General features: G+C 36.4%; 3 protein-coding genes across 7 annotated transcripts in view; 1 reads left to right on the forward strand and 2 right to left on the reverse strand.

Annotated features, from left to right (window-relative positions):
* Positions 1 to 957: 957 nt before the first annotated feature.
* Positions 958 to 11,280, forward strand: dpys (dihydropyrimidinase). Of its 2 annotated transcripts, XM_079431041.1 has the most exons (10): positions 982 to 1,359; positions 1,533 to 1,562; positions 2,169 to 2,327; positions 2,590 to 2,769; positions 5,064 to 5,253; positions 7,085 to 7,241; positions 7,406 to 7,547; positions 7,771 to 7,913; positions 10,142 to 10,349; positions 10,464 to 11,280. In XM_079431041.1, the coding sequence occupies exons 1-10, from the start codon at positions 1,108 to 1,110 to the stop codon at positions 10,536 to 10,538; spliced, it is 1,536 nt and encodes a 511-aa protein (XP_079287167.1). In that variant the 5' UTR covers positions 982 to 1,107; the 3' UTR covers positions 10,539 to 11,280. The 2 variants fall into 2 exon arrangements, with proteins under 2 accessions (XP_079287168.1, XP_079287167.1); XM_079431042.1 differs by lacking the exon at positions 1,533 to 1,562 and having other exon boundaries at positions 958 to 1,359.
* On the reverse strand, positions 10,898 to 17,029 carry dcstamp (dendrocyte expressed seven transmembrane protein). The gene is made up of 4 exons (XM_079431043.1): positions 16,997 to 17,029; positions 15,361 to 16,425; positions 12,240 to 12,572; positions 10,898 to 11,745 (listed from the first exon to the last, which is right to left on the reverse strand). Exons 2-4 carry the CDS (start codon positions 16,417 to 16,419, stop codon positions 11,686 to 11,688), a joined length of 1,452 nt encoding a protein of 483 aa, XP_079287169.1. The 5' UTR covers positions 16,420 to 16,425; positions 16,997 to 17,029; the 3' UTR covers positions 10,898 to 11,685.
* Positions 17,030 to 17,578: 549 nt separating this feature from the next.
* The window catches only part of rims2a (regulating synaptic membrane exocytosis 2a), a gene marked incomplete at its 5' end in the record, with an annotated part of 169,336 nt that continues 162,649 nt past the window's right edge, over positions 17,579 to 24,265 (reverse strand). For 3 of the 4 annotated variants that reach the window (XM_079430542.1, XM_079430543.1, XM_079430541.1), the window contains 5 exons: positions 17,585 to 20,023; positions 20,588 to 20,727; positions 20,821 to 20,922; positions 21,064 to 21,176; positions 21,844 to 21,985. In XM_079430542.1, the coding sequence (XP_079286668.1) occupies positions 19,808 to 20,023; positions 20,588 to 20,727; positions 20,821 to 20,922; positions 21,064 to 21,176; positions 21,844 to 21,985 (713 nt within the window). In that variant the 3' untranslated portion in view covers positions 17,585 to 19,807. Of the gene's footprint in view, positions 20,024 to 20,587; positions 20,728 to 20,820; positions 20,923 to 21,063; positions 21,177 to 21,843; positions 21,986 to 24,265 lie in introns of all 4 variants that reach the window. The other variant, XM_079430544.1, reaches the window with a different exon arrangement.

Below are 24,265 nucleotides of genomic sequence, written 5' to 3' on the forward strand. Positions count from 1 at the left end.
AAAAACATAAAAAATGATAGATGCTCCTTATGAAGACTCGCAATTTAAAAAGAAAAATCTGTTTACTACAAACCAACCGAACTAACCGGTCATCTCAGATAAATTCTGTAGACATCATTCCGTTCATATTTTGTTTGAAACAGGTTGTACAGGTTTCACAGTTGACGTGCTTGAATCACATTTAAAGATATCCTGACAATTTTTGTCCAACACAGTCACAGAGATTATCCTAAAGAGAATGCGATTGTAAAAAAATAAAAATTGCATATAGCCTATAAGTGATAGTGACTATTTCTAAGTGATAGCGAATATTACGGGGAAGTCGTGGCCTAATGGTTAGAGAGTCGGACTTGTAATCCGAAGGTTGCGGGTTCGAGTCTCCGGCCGGCAGGGATTGTAGGTGGGGGGAGTGAATGTCCAGCGCTCTCTCCACCCTCAATACCACGACTGAGGTGCCCTTGAGCAAGGCACCGAACCCCCAACTGCTCCCCGGGCGCTGCAGCATAAATGGCTGCCCACTGCTCCGGGTGTGTGTTCACGGTGTGTGTGTTCACTGCTGTGTGTGTGCATGTTGGATGGGTTAAATGCAGAGCACGAATTCCAAGTATGGGTCACCATACTTGGCTGAATGTCACTTCACTTAAATAACTATTTAAACTTTTTAAATAGTGACTATTTGCCACTATTTACAAAGTCGGTAAGTGTATGATGCCTAATGTTTGAAAAATCTGTTCAGATTTTAAAAGTCGTGTAGTGTATTCCAGCCTGTAGAGTAGATTTAGAACCTGCATGGTGGCTTCTAGGAACACTTTGAGCAATGAATTGATTTTTCAACTTGTTCACTGCACCGAGCTCAGATAAGTCAGGCTCATCATGTCAGAAACAGGTCGGGCATGTTTCGCAATGGGTGTGAGGTAAAAAAAAAAAAAAAGGACCCAGAAAGAGAGCTACAGTCTTGCAGATCACACTTCCAACCCAACACTGATAGACACAGTAGCTCATGCTTTTAGAGTTTGTATATGTTTACTAAAGAAACAAATTCATTTACAGAGCATAATTTGGACTCTTTTTAATCATCGTTTGTGCATTAGTTAGTCAATAGAAAAGATGACAACTCAAAGCGGGATTTTGATTAAAGGAGGGAAGGTGGTAAATGAGGATTTCTCGGAGATGGCAGACGTGTATATTGAAGATGGAGTTATCAGTGCAGTTGGCTCAGATCTGCAGGTAGCAGCTGGCACACGGGTCATCGATGCCACAGACAGACTCATGCTGCCGGGTGGAATAGACACTCACACACACATGGAGCTGTCATTCATGGGCACCACAGCTGTGGATGACTTTCATACCGGTACCAAGGTAAATGCAAATGATGAAATTAGGTTTTGTGCATCCTTTACCGTTCATAAACTCATTTGAATTAAACTTTTGAAATGAAATATACAAATTTAAACTAAACATACTGTCTGGAGCCCTATAAAACTCATTGATTGCATTAGTCTCATGATTTTAACTGATGTCATGTTTGTTAGCAGCTCATTTGGGAAAATCCATTATTGAAGGTTGTATATTTAAAACTTTGATCTACCCACTCGAATGCATTACTCATTGTTCCTTCCAGAGTTTCCCCTACTGTAACGAATTAACGTATTTTTGCACGCAATGCAAATTTCTATACATTTAATTTCACTTGCTGCATACTGACAGTCATTTAAATGTCTTACAATCACTTGCCATCTGATGCATTAACTATTAACAGAACCGTACAACATATAAAAGAAAAAAGCTTTCATTTTTTAGCATATTTTATACATCAGGATTTTATGTCCCATATATTATTCAGAGGATGAAACTGAGCAAAAATATTTGCATATTGGTGCAGATATTGTTAGCCTATATACAGTATATGGCCAAAAAGTAATATTAAATATTGATAACTTGTATGAACATAATGCAATGCAATACAATGGTGATTGAGAGAAATAAAGTAAACATTCTTTGAAATCATGCTTCATATATTTGATACTTACATGAATTTTCTAAAACAAATGATGTATTGATAATTAAGTAAACCTAAGTTGCTTCAGATGTAACTAACGAGTTAATTTGTAACAACGAGTGTTGATGTTCCATTGCTGTACTTGCTACATAATACCATGTGTCCACAGGCCGCAGTCGCAGGAGGCACGACCATGATCCTGGACTTTGTCATCCCACAGAAGGGGAGTTCACTCTTGGAAGCCTATGAGCGGTGGAGAACAACGGCTGACCCCAAAGTCTGCTGCGATTACTCCCTTCATATGGCAGTAACCTGGTGGGATGACACTGTATGGCTACTACCATGCATTTACAAATAAATAAGTTATATTTTAGTTATGAAAGTTGCACTAAAGGTCATTTGCCCAATAATAAAAAATATAAAAAACGATCAAAAAATGTAACCAATAATTTTTTAAATATGAACTTATAAATGGTTTCATTCTACTTAAGGGTGGTCCTCCCTCATGGTGGAATCACATAGGGGTTTTATCTAACTATAAATGATGATACATCATTAAAACTAACATCTAAATCTGGGACTTTCTCTAGGTCAAGAGGGAAATGGAGACTCTTGTTTGTGACAAAGGTGTCAACTCTTTTAAGATGTTCATGGCATACAAAGACGTCTTCATGCTACGTGACAATGAGCTCTATGCTGTATTTGCCCAGTGTAAAGCGATCGGAGCAATAGCTCAAGTCCATGCAGAGAATGGAGACCTTATTGCAGAGGTGAGAAGTATTCTGAGTTTATAATTACATCCTCAAATTACAATTCTGCATCTTGTTTGCTACCATTAAAGTCAGGAATCTACCATGGAATTAAGTTCCAAATAACACACAACCTTAAAATGTACCCTAAAACATTAAACTTGATGCCAGATATGAGGAGAGAACGGTTCATGGAAGGATAGAAGTTCTTTTGGATCGTTTTCTAAGCAGATTGCTATGCATATGTAAGAGCAGCCATTAGTTACTGTATCTTTTTTTACTATTCGCTCTTAAAAATAAAGGTTCTAAAAGGTTTTCTTCATGTAACCATAGATACCGATTTAAAACAACTTTTTAAGAGTGTTGATTCTGTTTCTAATACAGAATACAGTTGGATACTCTCTTTGTGCATCAGCATGGGTCTGTAAAGGGATTTTTCCCCACAGCTCTCTGTTCTTTCACCCCCGAGTTAAACTTCACCATGATTTAAGAACAATAAACCAGTGTGCAGGTGTTTCTTGTAAATCATTCTTTGAATGCAAAGCTGATCAGGCCCTAAGCAAGTAGGTCATTCTTGTTACACAAGAACTGGCCTGTGCCTTTAAACCATCAATGTGAAGTGACATTTTTACAAATTATATCTGGTCAAAAGATCAAGGGCATATTCTGCATAAAAGTGTCAAATTATTTTTCATGTGATTGTGTTAAGAGACTAATAATAACCAGCTATTTTTATAACATGACCGCATTTATGTTTAGATGGTAGATTGCCCAATATGTAGCAAAAAGCCCTAGAAAGCCAGATGTGTCATGTTAGTCTTAGAGTGGTCAGAGTTCATTGGAGCAGTTTATGATACGCCAATAAAAGTACATATTTAGGTAATTTATAAAGAATGTTTATATTAACTGAAATACATTTAGCCATCATGCCATTCTTAGAACAAATCACATGACAATTACAAACGTGAAATATGATTCCACTGGAGGGCAGCACATACATAAATGAGTTAATAAAGCTGTATTTAAGGCTGGCTATGTTTTTACTAGTTTCATAAAGACTATGGTATAAGGTATGCTATGGTATGGACTAAACACATATTTTAAACAAAAACTCTAAAGAGAGACTCGTCTCCTTCAGGTACTAAACTACTAGTTTCTCAACAAAATAAACCCCAGCAAACTAAGGGTTTTTAATGCCTCTTAGTAAACTGTAACACCTGCCTTCACTAATTATCCAAATGCTAATTAATTAACCTATTAAATTGGGTTTCACATTCCAAACAGCACCAGAAGAGGTTGACACAGAGAGAGAGGCCCAAAATATAAAGCCAAAATCAGTTTGACACATTTACACAATTTGGTACATTTGCATAACAACGTTGTTCTAAAAGTAGAAACAATTTTCCTTGGTTATTTTCTTGTACAGACAACATTGGCAAAATGATCCCTGTTCACACAGATCGTGAAAACGCCGTATTATGCACGTCAAGCCAGTAGTTGGTGATGTCACTTTGTAAAGAAACACTAAATAAGCGTGGTTTTAGTTTACAAAGAGATGATAACTATTGTTTTAAAAACTTGGACTTTGAAATACATTTTTAAAAAGTTTTTCATGCCCCCAAAACGCCGTTGTCATGTAAATGAATGGTCAAAATGCATAAGTTTACAGTTTTTTGTTCAAAACAATGTTGTGTTAATACTACCTTACATTGAATGACATGGTATTGACATTGAGCTCTCTTGGAGTGTTCCAGTAAGCAACAACCTAGTAACAACCCACAACATTAGCATAGCAACCACTTCCTAGTAACATCCTAGTAACCACATATGAATGCACTAAAAACAACTCAGAACACCTGGCAACCACTAAGACACCTTAACAACTACAGTATATAAGAAAGCACTAAAGACAATCAGAACATCTTAGCCACCACATAGCAATGCCTTGACTACCTATGACATTAGAGCCAGATAACAACACAAGAAGGCATTAAAACACCCAGAACACCTTAGCAACCACATATAAATGCCCTGGCAACCACGAACAAAAACCTTAGCATTGTGACAGTGAGTTCTGCAAGGCAAGCATCAGTCCTTCTGTTTTCTTCAGAAAATATAACTATATACTATTCTTTTTCTGCTTTGCAAGCACTGCTGTTTCCTTCAGAAATGCTATATATTATTCAGAATCTATATATTATAGTTGCTAAATCTAAAGAATTTAATGCTGATGTAGTCTGCTTAAATACAGTAAAGTTGATGGCGGTCTCTCAGAGCACGTATAGATGATATTTTCTGTGAATATTCCCACACAGGGTGCAAAGCGTATGCTCTCTCTGGGCATCACGGGTCCTGAGGGCCATGAGATGTGTCGTCCGGAGGAAGTGGAGGCCGAGGCCACACAGCGTGCCATCACTATCGCCCATTCTGCTAACTGCCCGCTCTATGTAGTGCACGTCATGAGCAAATCTGCAGCGAAGGTGGTGGCTAATGCTCGCAGAAATGGTGGGTGAACTGGGATAAAACAAAATTATTATTCACAACAAACGTACAGGCCTGGATTTGATGTTTTTTCTCATGAGTTTTCTGGTGCAAATCATGAGATCTGTTCATTGTGTGACTGATCATAAGATCAGAGAGTCAACATGACATTTTTACAACCCGAATTCCGGAAAACTTGGGATGTTTTTTAAATTTGAATAAAATGAAAACTAAAAGAATTTCAAATTACATGAGCCAATATTTTATTCACAATAGAACATAGATAACATAACAAATGTTTAAACGGAGACATTTTTACAATTTTATGCACAAAATGAGCTCATTTGAAATTTGATGCCTGCTACAGGTCTCAAAATAGTTGGGACGGTGGCATGTTTACCATGTTGTAGCATCTCCTCTTCTTTTCAAAACAGTTTGAAGACGTCTGGGCATTGAGGTTGTGAGTTTCTGAAGTTTTGGTGTTGGAATTTGGTCCCATTCTTGCCTGATATAGGTTTCCAGCTGCTGAAGAGTTCATGGTCGTCTTTGATGGATTTTTCGTTTAATGATGCACCAAATGTTCTCTATAGGTGAAAGATCTGGACTGCAGGCAGGCCAAGTCAGCACCCGGACTCTTCTACTACAAAGCCATGCTGTTGTAATAGCTACAGTATGTGGTTTTGCATTGTCCTGCTGAAATACACATCGTCTGGAGGGGAGCATATGTTGCTCTTAAACCTTTATATACCTTTCAGCATTCATAGTGCCTTCTAAAGCATGCAAGCTGCCCATACCGTATGCACTTATGCACCCCCATACCATCAGAGATGCTGGCTTTTGAACTGAACGCTGATAACATGCTTGAAGGTCTCCCACCTCTTTAGCCCGTATGACACAACATCTGTGATTTCCAACAAGAATGTCAAATTTGGACTCATCTGACCATAGAACACTTTTCCACTTTGAAACACTCCATTTTAAATGAGCCTTGGCCCACAGGACACGACGGCGCTTCTGGACCATGTTCACATATGGCTTCCTTTTTGCACGATAGAGCTTTAGTTGGTATCTGCAGATGGCATGGCGGATTGTGTTTACCGACAGGGGTTTCTGGAAGTATTCCTGGGCCCATTTAGTAATGTCAATGACAGAATCATGCCGATGAGGGATGCAGTGTCGTCTGAGGGCCCGAAGACCACGGGCATCCAACAAAGGTCTTACGTCTCACCAAGGCTGCATTTCTTTGATGAAAATAGAGTAATAATAGTGAAATATTTAAAAAAAATTATAGTTTAATACATTTTAAAATATTATTTATTCCTGTGATGTATGAATTTTGAGCAACCATTACTCAGTGTTAGTTTTCAGTGTTACATGATCCTAATGTGCTGATTTGGTTTTTGATTTTGAAAAAACATTTCTTATTATCAGTGTTGAAAACAATTGTGCTGTTTAATATTTTTGTAAAAACTTCTTATAGAATTTTTTTCAGGATTCTTTGATTAACAAAAAGTTCAAAACAACAGCATTTATTTGAAATAGGAATTTTTATAACATTATTAACTTTACTGTCACGTTTCAATATAATGCATCCTTGCCGAATAAAATTATTACATTTCTTTCAAAGATATCTACCTAGCAAACTAATTAAATAAATCTTACCCTAAGCTTTTGAACAGTAGTCTACAATAAAATACAAGTTTCATCCTACATTAATACTGTTTCACTCAAAAAATTGGTCAGATTGTAGATTTAAGATGGGGGATGAGCATCATTTAATGTTGATTTTATAAAGCTTGGACTGAGGTTAGCTGGTTATGATCCTTTATCAATCACACTGATTGTTTCTCGTCAGGTCGAGTGGTGTTTGGAGAGCCCATTGCAGCTGGACTGGGCACAGACGGCACTAACTATTGGCATAAGGATTGGGCTCACGCTGCTGGTTTTGTCATGGGCCCACCTTTGAGACCAGACTCTAGTACCCCTGGATATCTCATGGATCTGCTGGCGAAGTATGTGGGAACTTTCATGACTTCATCATTTACTTACATTTGCATTCAAACTCGCAAGACTTTCTTTACTTCCATAGAATGCAAAAGGTCATGCATGCAAGATTAAAAAAAAAAAAGAATATTAAAACATCCTGAATGAGATGATGATGTGCATTATCTTACAGTGATGATCTAAGTGTGACAGGAACAGATAACTGCACATTCTCAGTGTGCCAGAAAGCCCTTGGGAAAGATGACTTCACCAAAATCCCAAACGGAGTCAATGGTGTTGAAGATAGGATGTCTGTTATATGGGAAAAGGGAGTGGTCAGTGCTTCTGATAGAAATTATTAATTCATTCTCATGAATTCATTCTTTGATAGACAGACTTGCAGAATTATTTACTGAAACATATCACTAGCATAAATAAAGTCACATATACTGTCTCTATCTATCTATCTGTAGTGTTGACCTTTAACTTTCTAATTCTTGGATATGAGGTGCAGCGATCACAAAAATAACTCACAATTTGTGTTTTTATTTTCCCCAGCACAGCGGAAAAATGGACGAAAACCGGTTTGTAGCTGTCACCAGTACTAACGCAGCAAAAATCTTCAACCTTTATCCTCGAAAAGGGAGAATTGCTAAAGGCTCTGATGCAGACCTGGTCATATGGGACCCAAAGGCCACCAGGTAACTCACAGCAGCCTAGAAAACTACATGTGACCTCATTTACATGCTCTGATGAATAATGAGCCCTGTTTCAATCTGCAGACATACCTAACAGCCAGACATTCAATGTGAAGACAAAATCTGTGACATCAAAACCCAGAAAACTAATTCACAATTTCAATTAAAAAATAAGGTCCATGGTAAACATAACTTGACGAGACTTGGACATTTTGTTGTACAATGTAAACTGCACATATGTAGTTACTTATTACCAACATACAAAAAAACTGCTTCGCAAGCTGCATTTTCAGTATGCAAGTTACATTGTAAAGCAAAACATCCAAGTATTGTGAGTTTAAATTTAGAAGACCTCATTTTACTTGTAAATTGTAAAACCACATTATAAAAACCCATAGGAAAATCTCAAGGGATCTTATGCATTTCTGTAAAAAATGTATATGCATTGTCTTTAAACAAAATCATTCTGCATGATACTTAACATGACATTTTCAAAATCAAAGCCTTATTGTTACACAATAATGTGGCATAAAGTTTTGACTTTATAATTCAAAATCCAGCGTTCTCCTTTCATGGGCTTCAGCTTTTACATATCTTCATTTCACGAGTGCTGGAGTTTATTTGTAATTGAACAAGTCAGCAATGTTTTTGAGCTTTTTCCATCACTTTAATTGCTTTGTTTTTTGTTATTGAGCCAATCTATTTGACATTTTAAAAATGAAATCCATATACAGTTTTTGGAGGGTCCACCTTAGTCACATATTTGGACCTGACATAATTAGTCAAATAAATCTGCAAAGCTTGCTTTAAAAGCTAAAAACGCTTTGAAATGTAATGTCTGTAGGTTCAAATACCTGGGATGTTAAGCATGTTTCTGCATGAATCTGGTCATACAGGTTCTATAGGTGCTAGAAGTACTGAGGCAGATGTTGCCATGACAAAGCATTAATACAGTGGATTGGCTGCAAGGTGTCACGGTGCACGTAAACTCAAATAATAGTCTTTAATAATGACGACATCAGGGCAGGACAAGGCAAGGCTTATACAGACAGGAAACACCGGGGGTAACGAGTAGACCAGATGAAATCAAACTGAATAGACAGGACTAATATACAAGGGATAATCATAGACAATTAGACAAACACGGCTGGAAAAGAATTAACTAATGATTACATACAACAAGGACAGGAAACAAACCAAATATGGAAACATGAGGCAGGAACACATGACACACACGACAGAGGACTGACACAAGGAAGTGACCATAAATGGAGAAACTGAACTGTTCTTCCTCAAACACGTTGTTTGTAAAGTGCACACATGAGAGGAGAGGACGGAAACAGCAGACGGTCGTGGGTCTTATGTAATTGGGCCACGTTGCTGCTCCTTTTCACCTTGAATCTGGGCTAGCTCCCTCTAGGCAAATAACCAATCGCTGATGTGAGTTAAGCAGCGAGGAGCAATGTGCTGAAAATTGTGTAAGACGTGCTAATAAGAGACCGGTGACGATTTTGGGTCTGTATTAGATAATTAGGGTCAACTGGAAGTATGTTCTTAGCGGAAAATAATGGAAAGCAAGACAGTTGTCCACGATACTTGATACAACCTGTGATATTTACAAGGTATTTTAACACCAAAAATTTTACATATTTCAGCTTTAAGAAGTTCATACAGCAATCTAGAATGTGTGGTCAGCTTTATAATCATTTTACAAACCAAGGAGTCTGTGTTTTTCTGCAAGCAACCTAACAAATTAAAACTTAACTGTAAAAGAGAAACTGTCAGAAAAAAAGCTGTCAGAAGATAAGAATGAGTTTGCAATATTTTAGGCAATATATTTCAAGTAGTACAACCTTTACCCTCAATTCTGGGACTGTAGCATTCATCAGTTTGAAGTGCTGGAATATTTATTGTCTTTCACAGCAAAATAGATGCAACAATAAAAAGCGTGAAATGCATAAAATGCTATAGTGCACAAGGTATGTTCTTCTGCTGATATTAAAGTCATTTGTTTTAATATATTACGATTAGGGCTGGGCAATAGCCTACAGTACATGCTAATAATAATAATAATATATTTATTTATTTGAGTAATTTTATTATTAATAAGTATTTTATTATTAATAAGTAATTTTATTTATTTACACACAAACTTAATAGTTTACTTTATATATAAATTTAAGTCAGTAAGTCAATTTGCATAATCTTGTATAACCTTATGTTGTTTTTAGGGTGATTTCAGCAAAGACTCACCACCAGGCTGTGGACTATAACATTTTTGAGGGAATGCTATGTCATGGGCTTCCAGTGGTCACAATCTCCAGGGGGAAGGTGGTTTATGAAAACGGGCAACTGTTCACAAAACCAGGAATGGGACAATACATCCCACGGAAACCCTTTTCTGACTTTGTGTATAAAAGAATTAATCAGCGGGAAAAGGTAAGACAAGTTTGGCCTCTGGTCTAAGGCTGCCCAGCATCCTCTGAAATTTGGAAATGTGGTCATTGTGTGCTAAAGGAACTGAGGTTAATGATACTGTCTTGGTTTATTTAGGTTGGAAAGCCCTGTGCTGTGTCCAGAGAACCATACACTGGAGAAATAATATCCATAGCCCCGAAAAGATCCTGAATCATGGAAGAAACATGTTTTATAAGGATGGTTTATAAGATGAATTTGCCGTATACTCTTAAAAACAAAGACTCCAGTTACAACCAAAAAAGGGCTTTGCCATAGAAGAAACATTTCAAGCTTCACAAAGAACTTTTTAGTTCCGTAAAGAACCCAGAAACCACTGCACTGCTCTGAAGAACGCAAAAATCTGTACACTCAACTCAAGAACCATCTAGAGTGGAAAAAAATGGTGCTGCAAGGAATGATGGAAGGACCAATTATGCATTAATGATAAACAATGACCAATTCTGATATTCTCAGTTAGTTTTGAATCACCCCACAAAAATGCTGTAGAGTATTGTCAAAAACGTTTTTTAGCTACAAAATGTTTTAATACATTTTTATATGATCATGATCAGATTCTGAGAAGACATAAATTGTTTCATGAGAAAAACTACTTTTATTCAGCTAGGATACAGCAAATTGATAAAAAAGTGACAAGACAGACATATATTACAAGATATATATATTTCAAATAAATGCTATATACACATATATACAAATAAGTAAGTATTAACTGTTTACACCATTGCTCAAAAGAAATGTTTCTTGAAAATTCAACTTTACTATCAAAGGAATAAATTATGAAAGATGTATTCAAATAGAAAAGAGTTATTTAAAATTGTAATTCACATAGGACTGTTTTATATGTGATCAAATAAATAGAGCCTTGGTGAGCAGAAGGTCTTTCAAAATCATTGAAAAAATCTTACCAACCTTACACTTTTGAGCAGATGTCTACATGCTTTATATTATATAGGATACAGGTTTAATATGCATATGCTCATTGCTCAATGACTTCCACCACAATCTGAGTCTGTTAACCCCTGAAGAGTAAAATGAAAATCTTGGTCCTGGTCACAAACAAATGTGCAATGGTCCTTTGTCCATACAGCACAAATAGATCACTAGGGCCCCATGGCCTATTATCCACTTGCCCCCTATGTACTGATCACTAGGTCATCACAAACAGGACCCCTCCTTTCTGTGTACAATGCAATGCTAAGGTACGCTTTCTGATAAAAAGGAGTGTGAATGTTGTTGTCAACATGTCAAACCTGCAATTATGGCTGATTGATTGGTGTGTTGCTAACGTCAAGCATATTTAAACAGCGTCAGGGTTTGTCCTGTGCTTATGGAAAAGTAAGGGGCACCAAAAACTGGGCTGCAATAAAAACAAAAAATAAATTATTTTGCTTATACAATTTACATTTTAACAGTCAAGGCCAAAACATCATCTGCAAGAACTTGAATACAGATGCTTACAGCTACTTATGTTTGATTTCACACATAGTACTTTTTGTGAAATGTATTTGCAAATTGCAAATATGTGCTGCATTTAAAACACTATAGTGGCTATCAACATACACATTCTGCTACTGTATACATCTGGAGAAGCAAAACTGAAGACTTATTTTCAGAGAGTATATGTTGAATTAAATGCATTATTCTTACCTCACTGTTCATTTTAAAAGAATAAATAATACTGAGTGAGATTTATTCTTAAAGCAAGAATAACTATTTGAAAACAGGGTAATATATTGAAACTTAATTTATGATATTTTCTCCTAAAACAAGTCTTTACATCTTGCACACTAAAGAAAATTTATTCTGTTTTAAGGCTGTTTGAATATATTTAGTAGAAAACACGTGACCAACCTGCATGGCTAAAGTCTTCAGAGCTCCTTCATGCTCTTCTGCTTTAGTTTTGCACCGCTTTCTTAAAATCTTTGCATGTAGATAGGCAGCTCTTTTCTCTGCGACATCTGAGAAAAACTGCTCAGATAGCACAACTCTGAGCTGGACCATCTGTGATGAAAGAAGTATCAGAACAACCAGCAAGGCCAGGACGACAGACAGCGGAACCAGAGACTGATAGAGCCACAGTTCCGGTTCAGGCAAACACTTCTTCTCAAACAGAGACACCGTGTAGGAAAAGTTTGCCCCTTTTGTATTTTCATCAACAGCTAAACCTAGAAATAACGTGGCCTCCTTTGAAAACAAAAGAGAAATGGAAAGAAAATAATTAATGAAATTCAGACATCAATTACTAACCCTCTGGAATTGTATGACTTCCTTCCTTCCTTCTGTAGAACACAAAACAAAAGATACAGAACGCAGAACGTTGTGGTCCAAACAACATTGGACCCCATTGACTTTTTTTTTTGGTTCCAAAGAAAGAAAGTCATACATGTTTGGAACGACATGTGGGTGAGTAAATTATGACATTTTCATTTCTGCATGAATTGTCCCATTAAATCTACATAAATTAAGATGTTTGTGTTCACACAGCTGCAGAATACATTTGTCTTTTCTTTAGTTTACACACAATTCAGTTATAAATGAAAGTGAAACTGGATTCTATAACCAAAGTTACTGCATTTACAGTTTTTGTACTCTCTCCGACAGGAAACCCTTAAAAACTGCTAGATCTGCTTACTTTACATCTCTTTTAGAAGAGAACAAACACAACTCCAAGTATTTATTCAATAAAGTGGCTAAATTAACAAAAAATATAACATCAGCAGGTGCAGACATTACCCAGCAGCACAGTAGTAATGACTTTATGATCTACTTTACTTCCAAGATCGAAACTATTAGAGATAAAATTGTAACCATGCAGCTGTCAGCCACAGTATTGCATCAGATAGTGCACTATAGATCTCCTGAGGAACAATTCCACTCATTCTCTTCTATTGGAAATGATCCTTTTCTGAGTATTATTAACTCATCATTGACATTAGGATATGTCCCAAAAACCTTCAAACTGGCTGTTATTAAGCCTCTCGTTAAAAAAACTACAACTTGACCCCAAATAATTAATTAATTACTGACCGATCTTGAATCTCCCTTTTCTGTCAAAGACATTAGAAAAGGTAGTATCATCAAAACTATGTTCCTTCTTAGAGAAAAATTATATATGTAAGGATTTCCAGTCAGGTTTTAGACCATATCATAGTACTGAGACTGCTCTCATTAGAGTCACATACGACCTGCTTTTATAATCTGATCGTGGTTGTATCTCTCTATTAGTGCAACTGGATCTTAGCGCCGCGTTTGACACTATCGACCACAACTTTTTTTTAAATAGACTACAAAATTATGTTGGCATTAGAGGAAGTGCACTGGCATGGTTCAAATCGTACTTATCTGATTGCCATCAATTCGTGGCAGTAATGAAGACGTATCATACCAATCACAAGTGCAGTATGGACGGAGTACCTCAAGGCTCAGTACTTGGCCCCTTACTTTTCACGCTTTACATGCTACCCTTGGGAGATATCATTAGGAAACATGGTGTTAGCTTTCACTGTTATGCTGATGATACTCAGCTTTATATTTCTTCGTGACCTGATGAAATTTACCAACTTGCAAAACTAACAGAATGTATAGTCGATATCAAAAACTGGATGACTAGCAATTTCTTACTGCTAAATTCTGAAAAAACATTATTGGACCAAAAACTTTTGCATGTAATAACCTAGATCACTGTCTAATACTTGATGGCTGCTCTGTAAATTCTTCGTCATCAGCTTGGAACCTAGGTGTACTTTTTGATAGCAATCTTCTAGTATTTGTAAAACTGCATTTTTCCATCTTAAAAATATATCTAAATTACGACCTATGCTCTCAATGTCAAATACAGAAACATTCATTCATGCGTTCATGACCTCGAGGCTAGATTATTGTAATGCTTTATTGGGTGGTTCCTCTGCACGTTTAATAAACTCCAGCTGGTTCAAAATGCAGCAGCTAGAGTTCTTACTAGAACCAGGAAGTATGACTACATTAGCCCGGTTCTGTCAACACTGCACTGGCTCCCTATTAAACACTGTATACATTTTAAGATCTTGCTAATTACCTATAAGGCCCTGAATGGTTTGGCACCTCAGTATTTGAGTGAGCTCTTATCTCACTACAGTCCTTCACGTCCGCTGCGATCTCAAAACTCTGGACATTTGATAATACCTAGAATATCAAAATCAACTGCGGGCGGGAGATCATTTTCCCATTTAGCGCCCAAACTCTGGAACAATCTACCTAACACTGTTCGGGAAGCAGACACACTCTGTCAGTTTAAATCTAGATTAAATACCCATCTCTTTAAACTGGCTTACACATAATACACTATCACATTTCTATAATTCAAATCCGTTAAAGGATTGTTAGGCTGCATTAATTAGGTCAACCAGAACCGGGAACACTTCCCAAAACACCTGATATACTTGTTACATTCTTAGAAGACTGGCATCTACACTAATATTAGTCTGTTTCTTTCTTATTCCGAGGTCACCGTAGCCACCCAGATCCAGTCCGTATCCAGATCAGATGGTGGATCAGCAACTAGAGATGACCTCTACAGCCCTGAATGTCAGCGGAGACCAGGACAACTAGATGAGCCCCAGAGACTGATCCCCAGTGCACAATCTGACTCTGCTTTAGCCTAGATTTAAACTGCTGATTTTGTCTGGCCAGAGGAGAATGACACTATTTCGACACACTATTTCTCCGTCTAAATACTGTAAAGCTGATATATCAAGCTGATGTAAAACTGCTTTGACACATTTGTATTGTTAAAAGCACTATACAAATAGTGACTTGAAAACAAGAACAATACTTGTGGGTACATTCATAAACAGTAAAATATGATTGCCATTCATATATGGCTCTAGTTAAGACTGTTGATTATAAAAGAGTGTAAAACAGGATTCTTCCCCTACTGTACTTTGCTTTTATACAGGTTATAGATATATGGAAAAAAATATTTGAAATTGTTTACCTGAACTTTTATTCCCACAGGAACATGAAGTGGCTCCAGTTCCCCAAGTCGCTTGCTCAGAACTACAATAAGCCAGTAAATCAGGGCATCTAGACTGATAAACACCAGCCAGGTGAGACAGTGAGTGAATATGGGAAGACAGAACTTTAACATGGCTTTCCACCGCCGACCCGTCGGACGAATGGACGGAGTCACTACGTAACTTTCCGATTCGCTTTTGGTCAGCGGAAGGACATACGGTTTTCCCTTTTCCCTTTGCCGCTCGTCAAAACAACGGAAAGTTTTTGTGATGTATTTGTTGTTGTACCTTTCATCTACGTGGAATCTTCTCAGGTATAGAGCAGTGAGAAGTACAAGACATAAAAGACCTAATGTTGGAGACAATATCTTTCCCACTGAAGACAAAGCGTTGGTCAGTGCTAACACATTTTGCGTGGTCTGGTTTAAAGCCTGTTCGGCCTCGGTGAGGTGAATTTTGAAGTCTTGCGAGTCCACCTTTGCTTTTAGTGTGAAATCTGCATGGTAACTCCCTACCTGAAAGTTTATAAAGTATTTTTTAAGTTGCTTTCCCACCCATTTCAGCATTTTAATATAATTCCCAAGGGGTTCTGTATTAATATCCAATAACTTTTCCTCCAAGTTGCAGAGGAGGCCTTTTGCAAGGAGTCTCATGTTCCGCAACGTGTTCTGGATGTTGAAGAAAATCACTGAACTGGTTCCTAAAGTAAGAAGAAGGCTCTTCACTTGTTTCATACCCATTGAGATCAAAATCAAGGCTCCAAAACAGCGAATCCTTTCTGAGAAATACATGGCTGGTGTTAAGCTTATACAAAAAACACAAGTTAAGGGAAACGAGACCACCTGAACACATTTGAAGGAAAAGTGGAGGATGAGGAAGAGGAAGATGCTCAGAATGAGGCTGGTGGTAAAACAGGTCAACAGGAGGAGAAGTTTTTCCGTCCGGCTTTTTGTGGTGTTGGTCGTGTAGAGACCACATGTTCTGGGCCAGACCTGTCGCAATCCTTCTGCCAGTTGATGCAGTTTAGCTTGAATCATCATCTTCCCCTAATTACAGGAACAAAGATTTTAAAATGTTTAATGGTTTCATAACTAAATTATTAATTAGCCCTCGAATGTCTGCATTATTTTGATCTACAGAGGCCCCAAACATACTGTATTTAGACTTAAAAAAAAAACCCGGAATATTTCATTAGATGACAAAATATCAAATGTAGTGACTTCTTTTGTAAAACATTAGCACAAGCATATAATTAAAACCTTAAAAAATGGTTGGGTTTTAGATGATAAAACAATAAATATATTGTTATATTTGGACATTTTATGGTTTAAACAGCATGAATGGCTCAAAAAAGTGAATTACGTTTTTGCAGATGTCACTTGGTTATTTTGTTATCTAATTCAATGACATTCAGACATTTGTCAGTGTGGCTTAAGTTATATAACACCAATACTCAAATTTGATATTATATTGACTAAAGCAGCAATGAATCCGTTAATACAATTTAGTCTCTTATAATACTACATTTGATTTTGTGATACTTAAACACCCTATATTCTGATTTGAACAGTCATGCAGGTATTTCACATTTAACCTATTTTTCAATGTTTAACCTACCTTTTGTCAGCAGTCTTGCCAGCTCACGAGTGTGTTGTGACAGTCCAGCATGAATCTTTTTAAAGTAAAACAAGAGGAAGCTGATTTTATGCCTGTTGTTCACTTCCTTTTTAGCCATCATCTCAGCACTTACTCATAACCACAGTACAGCACTGACAAAAACCACCTAATGATTAATGTGTTTTCAAAAAAAAATAATGTAATTTAGTTGTTTGTGGAAAGCTGTATGCTCGCTTTCTAAGTATCTTGATCATTTTGATAACATAGGGAACAAAAACAAATTTCCATTATAGCACTACATTTAAAATACAATAACTGAATAAAAAACTTAACTGTATTGTTATTATTACACTTCTGAAACTAGTACATTTATATGTATATTTGTTTGTATACACGCTGTACATTATCAATTACCATTGACATATGCTGCAAGACATAATGAAGAGTTTTTCCTTTTTTTCCAAATTATTTTTTATTCACTTTTTAAGTTAAGCTAAAGCCGTATACATGTGTATGAGTGTGTGTGTACTGTATGTTTTTCATGTCATATCAAGAAACATTAGAGACGTATTCATTTTGTTTGCGAATGCTCATTTTCCAGTGTAATATCCATTTTTTATTTTTTAATTTGAAAAATAACTTACATAAATCTCTGTACTCAACCATACTTGACCAAGACATAGCCTTGGCATTGCACCAAAAAAAAAAAGAAGGAAAAAAAAACAATATAGAAGGCATTTGAAATAGAACAAAACATACATTTGACATCATGAGACATTATCCCACTTCCATAAGATTTGACAATATCTAGAGAGTTTGCTATTAAAATTCTGTAGATTGTGACAGACGTACACAGAAATCATTAACAGGCTGAAAGCTTGATAAAATGATTAATCAGAAAAGTTTATTTTCAAAGGAAGAGGTATAATGTCTCAGAGTGTATATTTCCATTCAGGCATTAAAACTATGATTCATAAACTTCTCAGATATAAGAAGCTCTGATTATTACTAAAAAATAGAAAATAAAAAATAAATAGGTCTTGGCTTGTAAATAAACTAACAAAAATATATTAAATGACTTCTACTTTCTCGAAAAACAAAGAAATAAAAACCAAAGTTATATCGTGTGGCAATATCATCGTCCCGATGTGCATTTCTCTGCAGACAGCATCATGCTCGGAAAACTGTACAGCACAATACTGAGAAAGTCAGTGAGCTGCAGCCGTCTCCGGTAAAAAGATCTCGTGAAATGTTGGGTTGTTTTGTCAGGAATACTGCAGCTCATATTTCCGTAAAGATATAAAAATCCCTGGTCACGTTTTTCCCTTAAATTTGTCAACAAAGTATGATTTTACAAGGTGGAATGTTCATTCGGAATTTTGCCCTTCTGGTCCGTGTGAGACCACTGCTTAATTTTCACTAAAATTCAATTCAGGGTGAAGGGGGGGAGAGGATCGTCGTCAACATGCACTGTACAGGAAACTGCATTTTTTTCTCCAAATATCATCTTTATAAAAACATGCTGAGATACTGTAAGATGTGCCCAAGCCATGTTGCCAAAAACCCTTTTCAACATGCTTGTTAAACGAATGAACTTCAAACAATATGCAGACTAAAACTAGAAGAGCTGTGGGAAACGAACAGCCCTGAAAATAAAAATTTAAGAGAACTGGAACAATATCAGGGGGAAAATCTGACAACGGAAGCAAGAAGTACAGAGATTTTACCCTGGGACAAGGGAGAAGTAGAGAAATGTACAATTTGCACATCGTCTTTAGCTTCATAAGGCTTACGCCTTTACAATAATAAATCATAGACAGAGATCATTTTTTTACGTCTTTGTCGCGTGAACAGATTTCTCACTGTAAATAAAATGTTAAGCTTGTCATTTATCTGCTTGTCTGTAAAAAATACAGTAGAGAGACCAATGGACGGTCTACAGGACAAAAAACAAGGTTTCATGTTTTTTTTAATCACACTGTAGCATTCACTCCTCATGAAAATCATGCACTAGTGAAATTTATCTTTAAAAATAATAGAAATTGTTGAAAATGGCTGATCCGGTTCATTTTTTCTTTTTCTCTTTTTTTTCTTGTTGTCTTTTTTTTTTGCAAGTAGCAGTCTGAGAAAATGATTTCCTATTCACTTTTTTTAAGTTCAGCTAAAGTTGTGTCCATGCAACATAAAACTTGTTATTTCTTCTTTAGGTTTCATACGGTATCAAGAGAAGTACTTCAATTTGATCTTAAAAGGTGATTCAAACCTACATTTCATCTCTGTATTGATCTAGCAGAATCATATCTGGGGAGTGAGAAGTGCTCATTCCCACGTCATATTCTTGTTTTGTGTGTACATTTCTGGGTCTGTTGGCATGGCTTGACCCAAGAAACACTGTTAGCCCATGTAGATACAAATACATCAACATTAAAAGAAACATAAATGCAAAACGAAAGTCGAAGAGAACGTTTCACCCCATTTCAAAAAGGGCTTCTGAAGAACTCGACATGTCAGTTCAGACTCATCTCCAATGGCTTCAAATAGGTTCTAAAAGCAGGAATCGTGACATTCCTCGGGCTAAGGAGGCCATCTTCCAGCTTCGTCTCGTCTCTGTCCTCTAGGAGTTGCTCTTTGCGCACAATGTGTGCGGCATTTTTTTTGCGAGCAAAAACAGGACCGCTTTTTTTCACCCCTAAGAAACAAGCTCTGAACACACAACATCAAGCATGCAGTGTTACCGGGGGGACGGGACCTGTCGCAAATCTCAAACTCCACCCAATGGCTGCTACAATAACACTAGATTTCAGGAAACTGCTACGAGCGACCGAATGGCCCGGACCCGCTGTCGAGAGACGACTGGGAAGCTCTTCTGGTCAACGGGGCCAGGGTTGGGTCGACCAATGAAGAGGGAGGAAACAGCTTGAACCAGCCAATAACCATGTTGGACAAGTCCAGATCATCTAAAAGTATCTGAGCGGCTCCCATGAAGGATTTGTGGTCCATACGTCCGTAGTCTCCCCACACAATGATCTACGATGGGAAGAAAATAAACGGCCATCAATATCAAGTCACAATCATACAAAAAAATTGACAAACTAGTAATAGACAGAGGCCAGGCCTCATAAATATTTTGTAAAAAAAGGTGTTGATTTAAATTCATTATGTATTATTATTATTTGCTCATATCATTTATTCAATCTTTAAATCTATCTATCTATCTATATGCACACACACTGGATATAGTTAATATATATTAAATATAAAAATATAAATTATATATAGTGTAAAATTTGTACACATACACACACACACACGCACACGCGCACACACACACACACACACACATATATATATATATATATATATATATATATATATATATACTTTACATTATATACATTTTATAAAATATATAATAAGATATTAAAAAAATACAGAAATGTCCCTTTAGATTGGTATCGGCCATTAAAATGTATTTGTCGACTTTTACTATAAACTAATTGATAAAGTTACTGCTTCTGTTTAGATTGACCAAATGACCATGAGATAATGACCTACAACTGGTAAATAAAAGCATTAGTGACGACATTATACCTGTAAAATCTTTCCACCTGGGGCCTCTTCAAACGACAGCTGCTGCTGGTAAAGAGGGTCCAGTGTTTTTCGTGCTACTTTTGTTTTCTTTTTGGCTATGCAGGCGCCGTTCTCCAGTAGATACACCTTTACATAAGGGGCTGGAGAAAAACAACCACAGATGGAGTTTAATCGTGAGTGATGAGTTTTCAGGTGCCTAAGAAATCACCATCAGAAAGTGTAACCGCACTCACCTGGCAGTGCCTTCGAACCTGGTTTACCCACAAGGCCTCTGGCTCGGATGACCTCTACCTCTAGGGCTCCTTTCTTTTCCACCATCCCGATCTGAATGTCACCTAGACATGGTACAAATCAAGGATACATGAGCCACACATGGATAGGTTAATATTGCTGTTTTAATACTGGATAATATTTGAGCGCGACTGGGGGCCACAAGCACTTGAGTGAAGTGTACAGAAAGAAAAATAAGAACTCACCCATAGGAGACGTGGCTAAAGTCTGTCTTCCCACAAGCTGGGCAGGGCCAAGTCCATCCAGAAAATCACTGAACTGACTTTCAGAAGAGAGTCTCACTCCAGGGAAGATGAGGCTGAGAAGAAAGGGTTCTGATTAGATAAACACTAAAGCTTGATCTTATGATGTTACAGGTGACAGGCTGTTGATTATCACAGAGAAACATTTTGGATTACTGTAAAGCACTTGCAGAAGTCTATGGGAAAAGCAGAAATGTGCAGCTTATATGCTCATTACAGGAGTTATATTTGTTCTACTGTACAAAAATGTTTATTTGAGCTATAAAGTCATCAGAATTGCTCTTTTTGCAGTGAAACTGCTATTGTAGGTAGATTAACTTCTGATAGCTTTTGTTTGAACACAATAATTAATAAAATTTATTTTCTGGAGTAAATGACAACAGGTCACAGAAGTTGTTGAATGCTTAATTATTATTAATATTTAAAATATGCATATATACATTATAATATTTATAAATTTTTAGTATGATAATATATATTTTTATTTTAATATTTAAATTATAATATGCAAATAATTAACAACAATAATTTATTACATTAATTATTTATTTTGAATAATTATTTAAAATATGCATATGTACAATATTACCATTTTAATTTTATTAAAATTCATATATCCCTATAAATACACATATATTTGCCACTAAATAATAAATTATAATTAATAATTTATATTGTTATATTTGTCAACAGGGTTCTATTTGCACGTGTTTTGTTACTTACTTTCCCTCTGAGCTGTAGCTGTTCATGCTGCCGTCAGTGGATTCACGGCTGGCCTGCCTGGTCATTCTGCTTCTCATCTCTACGGCCAGCCCTGTCTCAGTGCTCCTCTGGACAGTGCTGTGCAGCTTCTTTCCTCCTGCTTCTACAGAGAGAGAGAGAGAGAGAGAGAGACAGTTTGTCAGTCAGGATACCAAGACGTCTCAGGAAGAGTGATGAAGGACAGCTGATGTGTTGTTGATCAAGACGGTGTGATATGAAGGTCCAGACACACGTAGTTCTGCTCCCACAGGATGGAACGAATTCAACAATTTCTTGTTTTAGATACACTGCATCTATATATGGTCTACAGACATGCCATAGTGTCCATTACAAAGGATGCAGGGTGATTTGACGTGACGGGTTATGCAGGTGCACTGAACCAGAATTAGGCATGACATGACCAAACTCCTCAACCTGTGTCAGCATCCTCTGAGCTGAACAATTCACAACCATCATAAAGAAAAAAAAGTGCATGTTAAATGCAATAACCATAATTTTGACTTTTTATCTTTAATTATTCTAATTTTTTATCCCAAAAGTATGCTAAATGGCTGTCACCATAACAAAAAGGAGAAAAGCATTTTTTAATCCTGTTTGCATTTGTCATTTTACAAGGTTGTTTTATGCCTAGTATATATTTGACAAATAACTATAACAAAACTCTTATTGTATATGCAGAAAAAGAAAGTACACTGTAGATTTTTTTTTAAATTCCTGCCACCCGTAAACCACCTAGAGTTAATGACTATATTACTTGGCAAAACAGTATTTTATTCCCATTATTATGATTCATTGCACAATTTCACCCTTAATCATATTGCTGTTGGTGCCACTTTATAAAAGCAATAAGTCACTTGAGACTAAAATCGCTGTTAAACATGTCCTCTCGTCCTTGCTTTATTTCACTTGATGTCCAAAATTGATGCACATCCTGTTCTTTTACTGCCAAATAATGTGAGGGCTGCACAGAATGCAGAACTCATTTTCAATAAGAAAGAGAGAGAGGAAGGCTACAGGAAGCAGACATGGCTGAGATTAAACCATTCAATCACAGGACACACACGGCAGGCTTGATTTTCTTTTCATTCAATGTCATCCGCCTCCGCTTTCGGCCCTGAGACGTAGCTGAACACAAGAGGATGACGAACATAGTGGCGGATGGGACTGTCCTTTTCTGTACTAACTGCACAGTCATATATAACAATCAAAAACACGCTTGTGCTCTTGTTGAACTTGCCCGAGATACAGTAAACCTGAGAAACAATGATGCCCAATGTCATAAGACTCAATTCATCCATTAAAGTGATAGTCCACCCAAAATTGAAATGATTCTGTCATCATTTACTCACACTCATGCTGTCGTTCCAAACCTGTATGACTTTCTTTTTTATGCAGAACACCAAAGATATTCTGAAGAATGTTGGGAACCAAAGAGTTTTGATTCCCATTGACTTGCATTGTACTTTTTGTCCATTTAATAGAAGTCTATGGGAACAAAATCTATTTGGTTAGCAATATTCTTCAAAATATCTTCCTTTGTGTTTCAGTCAATCATACAGGTTTGGAACGACGACATGAGGGAGAGTAAATAATGACCATTTTAATTTTTGCATAGACTGTCAATTTAATAAGCCATGTTTTTAAAATCTGTATTAAATTATGTGAAACTATCTTCATGACAATTAAGCACATTTTCCCCTCAAAATTTTTATTTTAAATCAATAAATGTATTAAGTTAAAATAATCATATATTATTTTGTAAAGTATTAATACATTTGTGTTGTACTGCCTTTAATTTATGCAGATGAAAAAAACACTACTACAGTATTTGTTCCTGTAGTACAGTAACAATAATAAACTTAAAGTAAAATGTGTGGATTAATTATGGTATTCAGAATTTTGGGAGAAATATACTTAATTGTAAAAAAAATAAAAATAAAATATATATATATATATATATATATATATATATATATATATATATATATATATAGTTCATTTTATATATATAAAAAAAGATTTTGGAGTGATTCCTCTCATGAGATTCACTCAATGATATATATATTAATGTATTAACTAAAATCTGGTTGCACCTACACATCACACAAAAGGTATGTGTTCTGCAAGATATAAAAAGTCACATGATATTTCCAATGATTTTAATCTCTAGAGCGACAGAAGGGGAGAAAGAGAGAGAGATGCTGTAGAGAAAGGAAATCAAACACCTTCAAGGTCACAAGGATGCTTGATTCCCGCTAAACCATCAAAACACACTGCCCAATTATTAAGTGCTATAAAACTGTCACAGCAATTTATGCACATAAATAAATATTTTACCGACAGCCATGCACAATTCTGTCTATTACTTAAGCAAACTCCACCA

Source organism: Barbus barbus, assembly GCF_936440315.1.
Source record: "Barbus barbus genome assembly, chromosome: 12".
NCBI lineage: Eukaryota > Metazoa > Chordata > Actinopteri > Cypriniformes > Cyprinidae > Barbus > Barbus barbus.

Coding starts and splice junctions, on each gene's coding strand:
- dpys (XM_079431041.1), top strand. CDS start 1,108: ATGACAACTCAAAGCGGGATTTTGATTAAAGGAGGGAAGGTGGTAAAT. Junction 2,770..5,063: donor ATGGAGACCTTATTGCAGAG/GTGAGAAGTATT, acceptor ATTCCCACACAG/GGTGCAAAGCGTATGCTCTC. Junction 10,350..10,463: donor GAATTAATCAGCGGGAAAAG/GTAAGACAAGTT, acceptor TGGTTTATTTAG/GTTGGAAAGCCCTGTGCTGT.
- dcstamp (XM_079431043.1), bottom strand. CDS start 16,419: ATGATGATTCAAGCTAAACTGCATCAACTGGCAGAAGGATTGCGACAG. Junction 12,573..15,360: donor CTGTGGGAATAAAAGTTCAG/GTAAACAATTTC, acceptor TTGTTTTCAAAG/GAGGCCACGTTATTTCTAGG. Junction 11,746..12,239: donor TGAAGACTTTAGCCATGCAG/GTTGGTCACGTG, acceptor TTTTTATTGCAG/CCCAGTTTTTGGTGCCCCTT.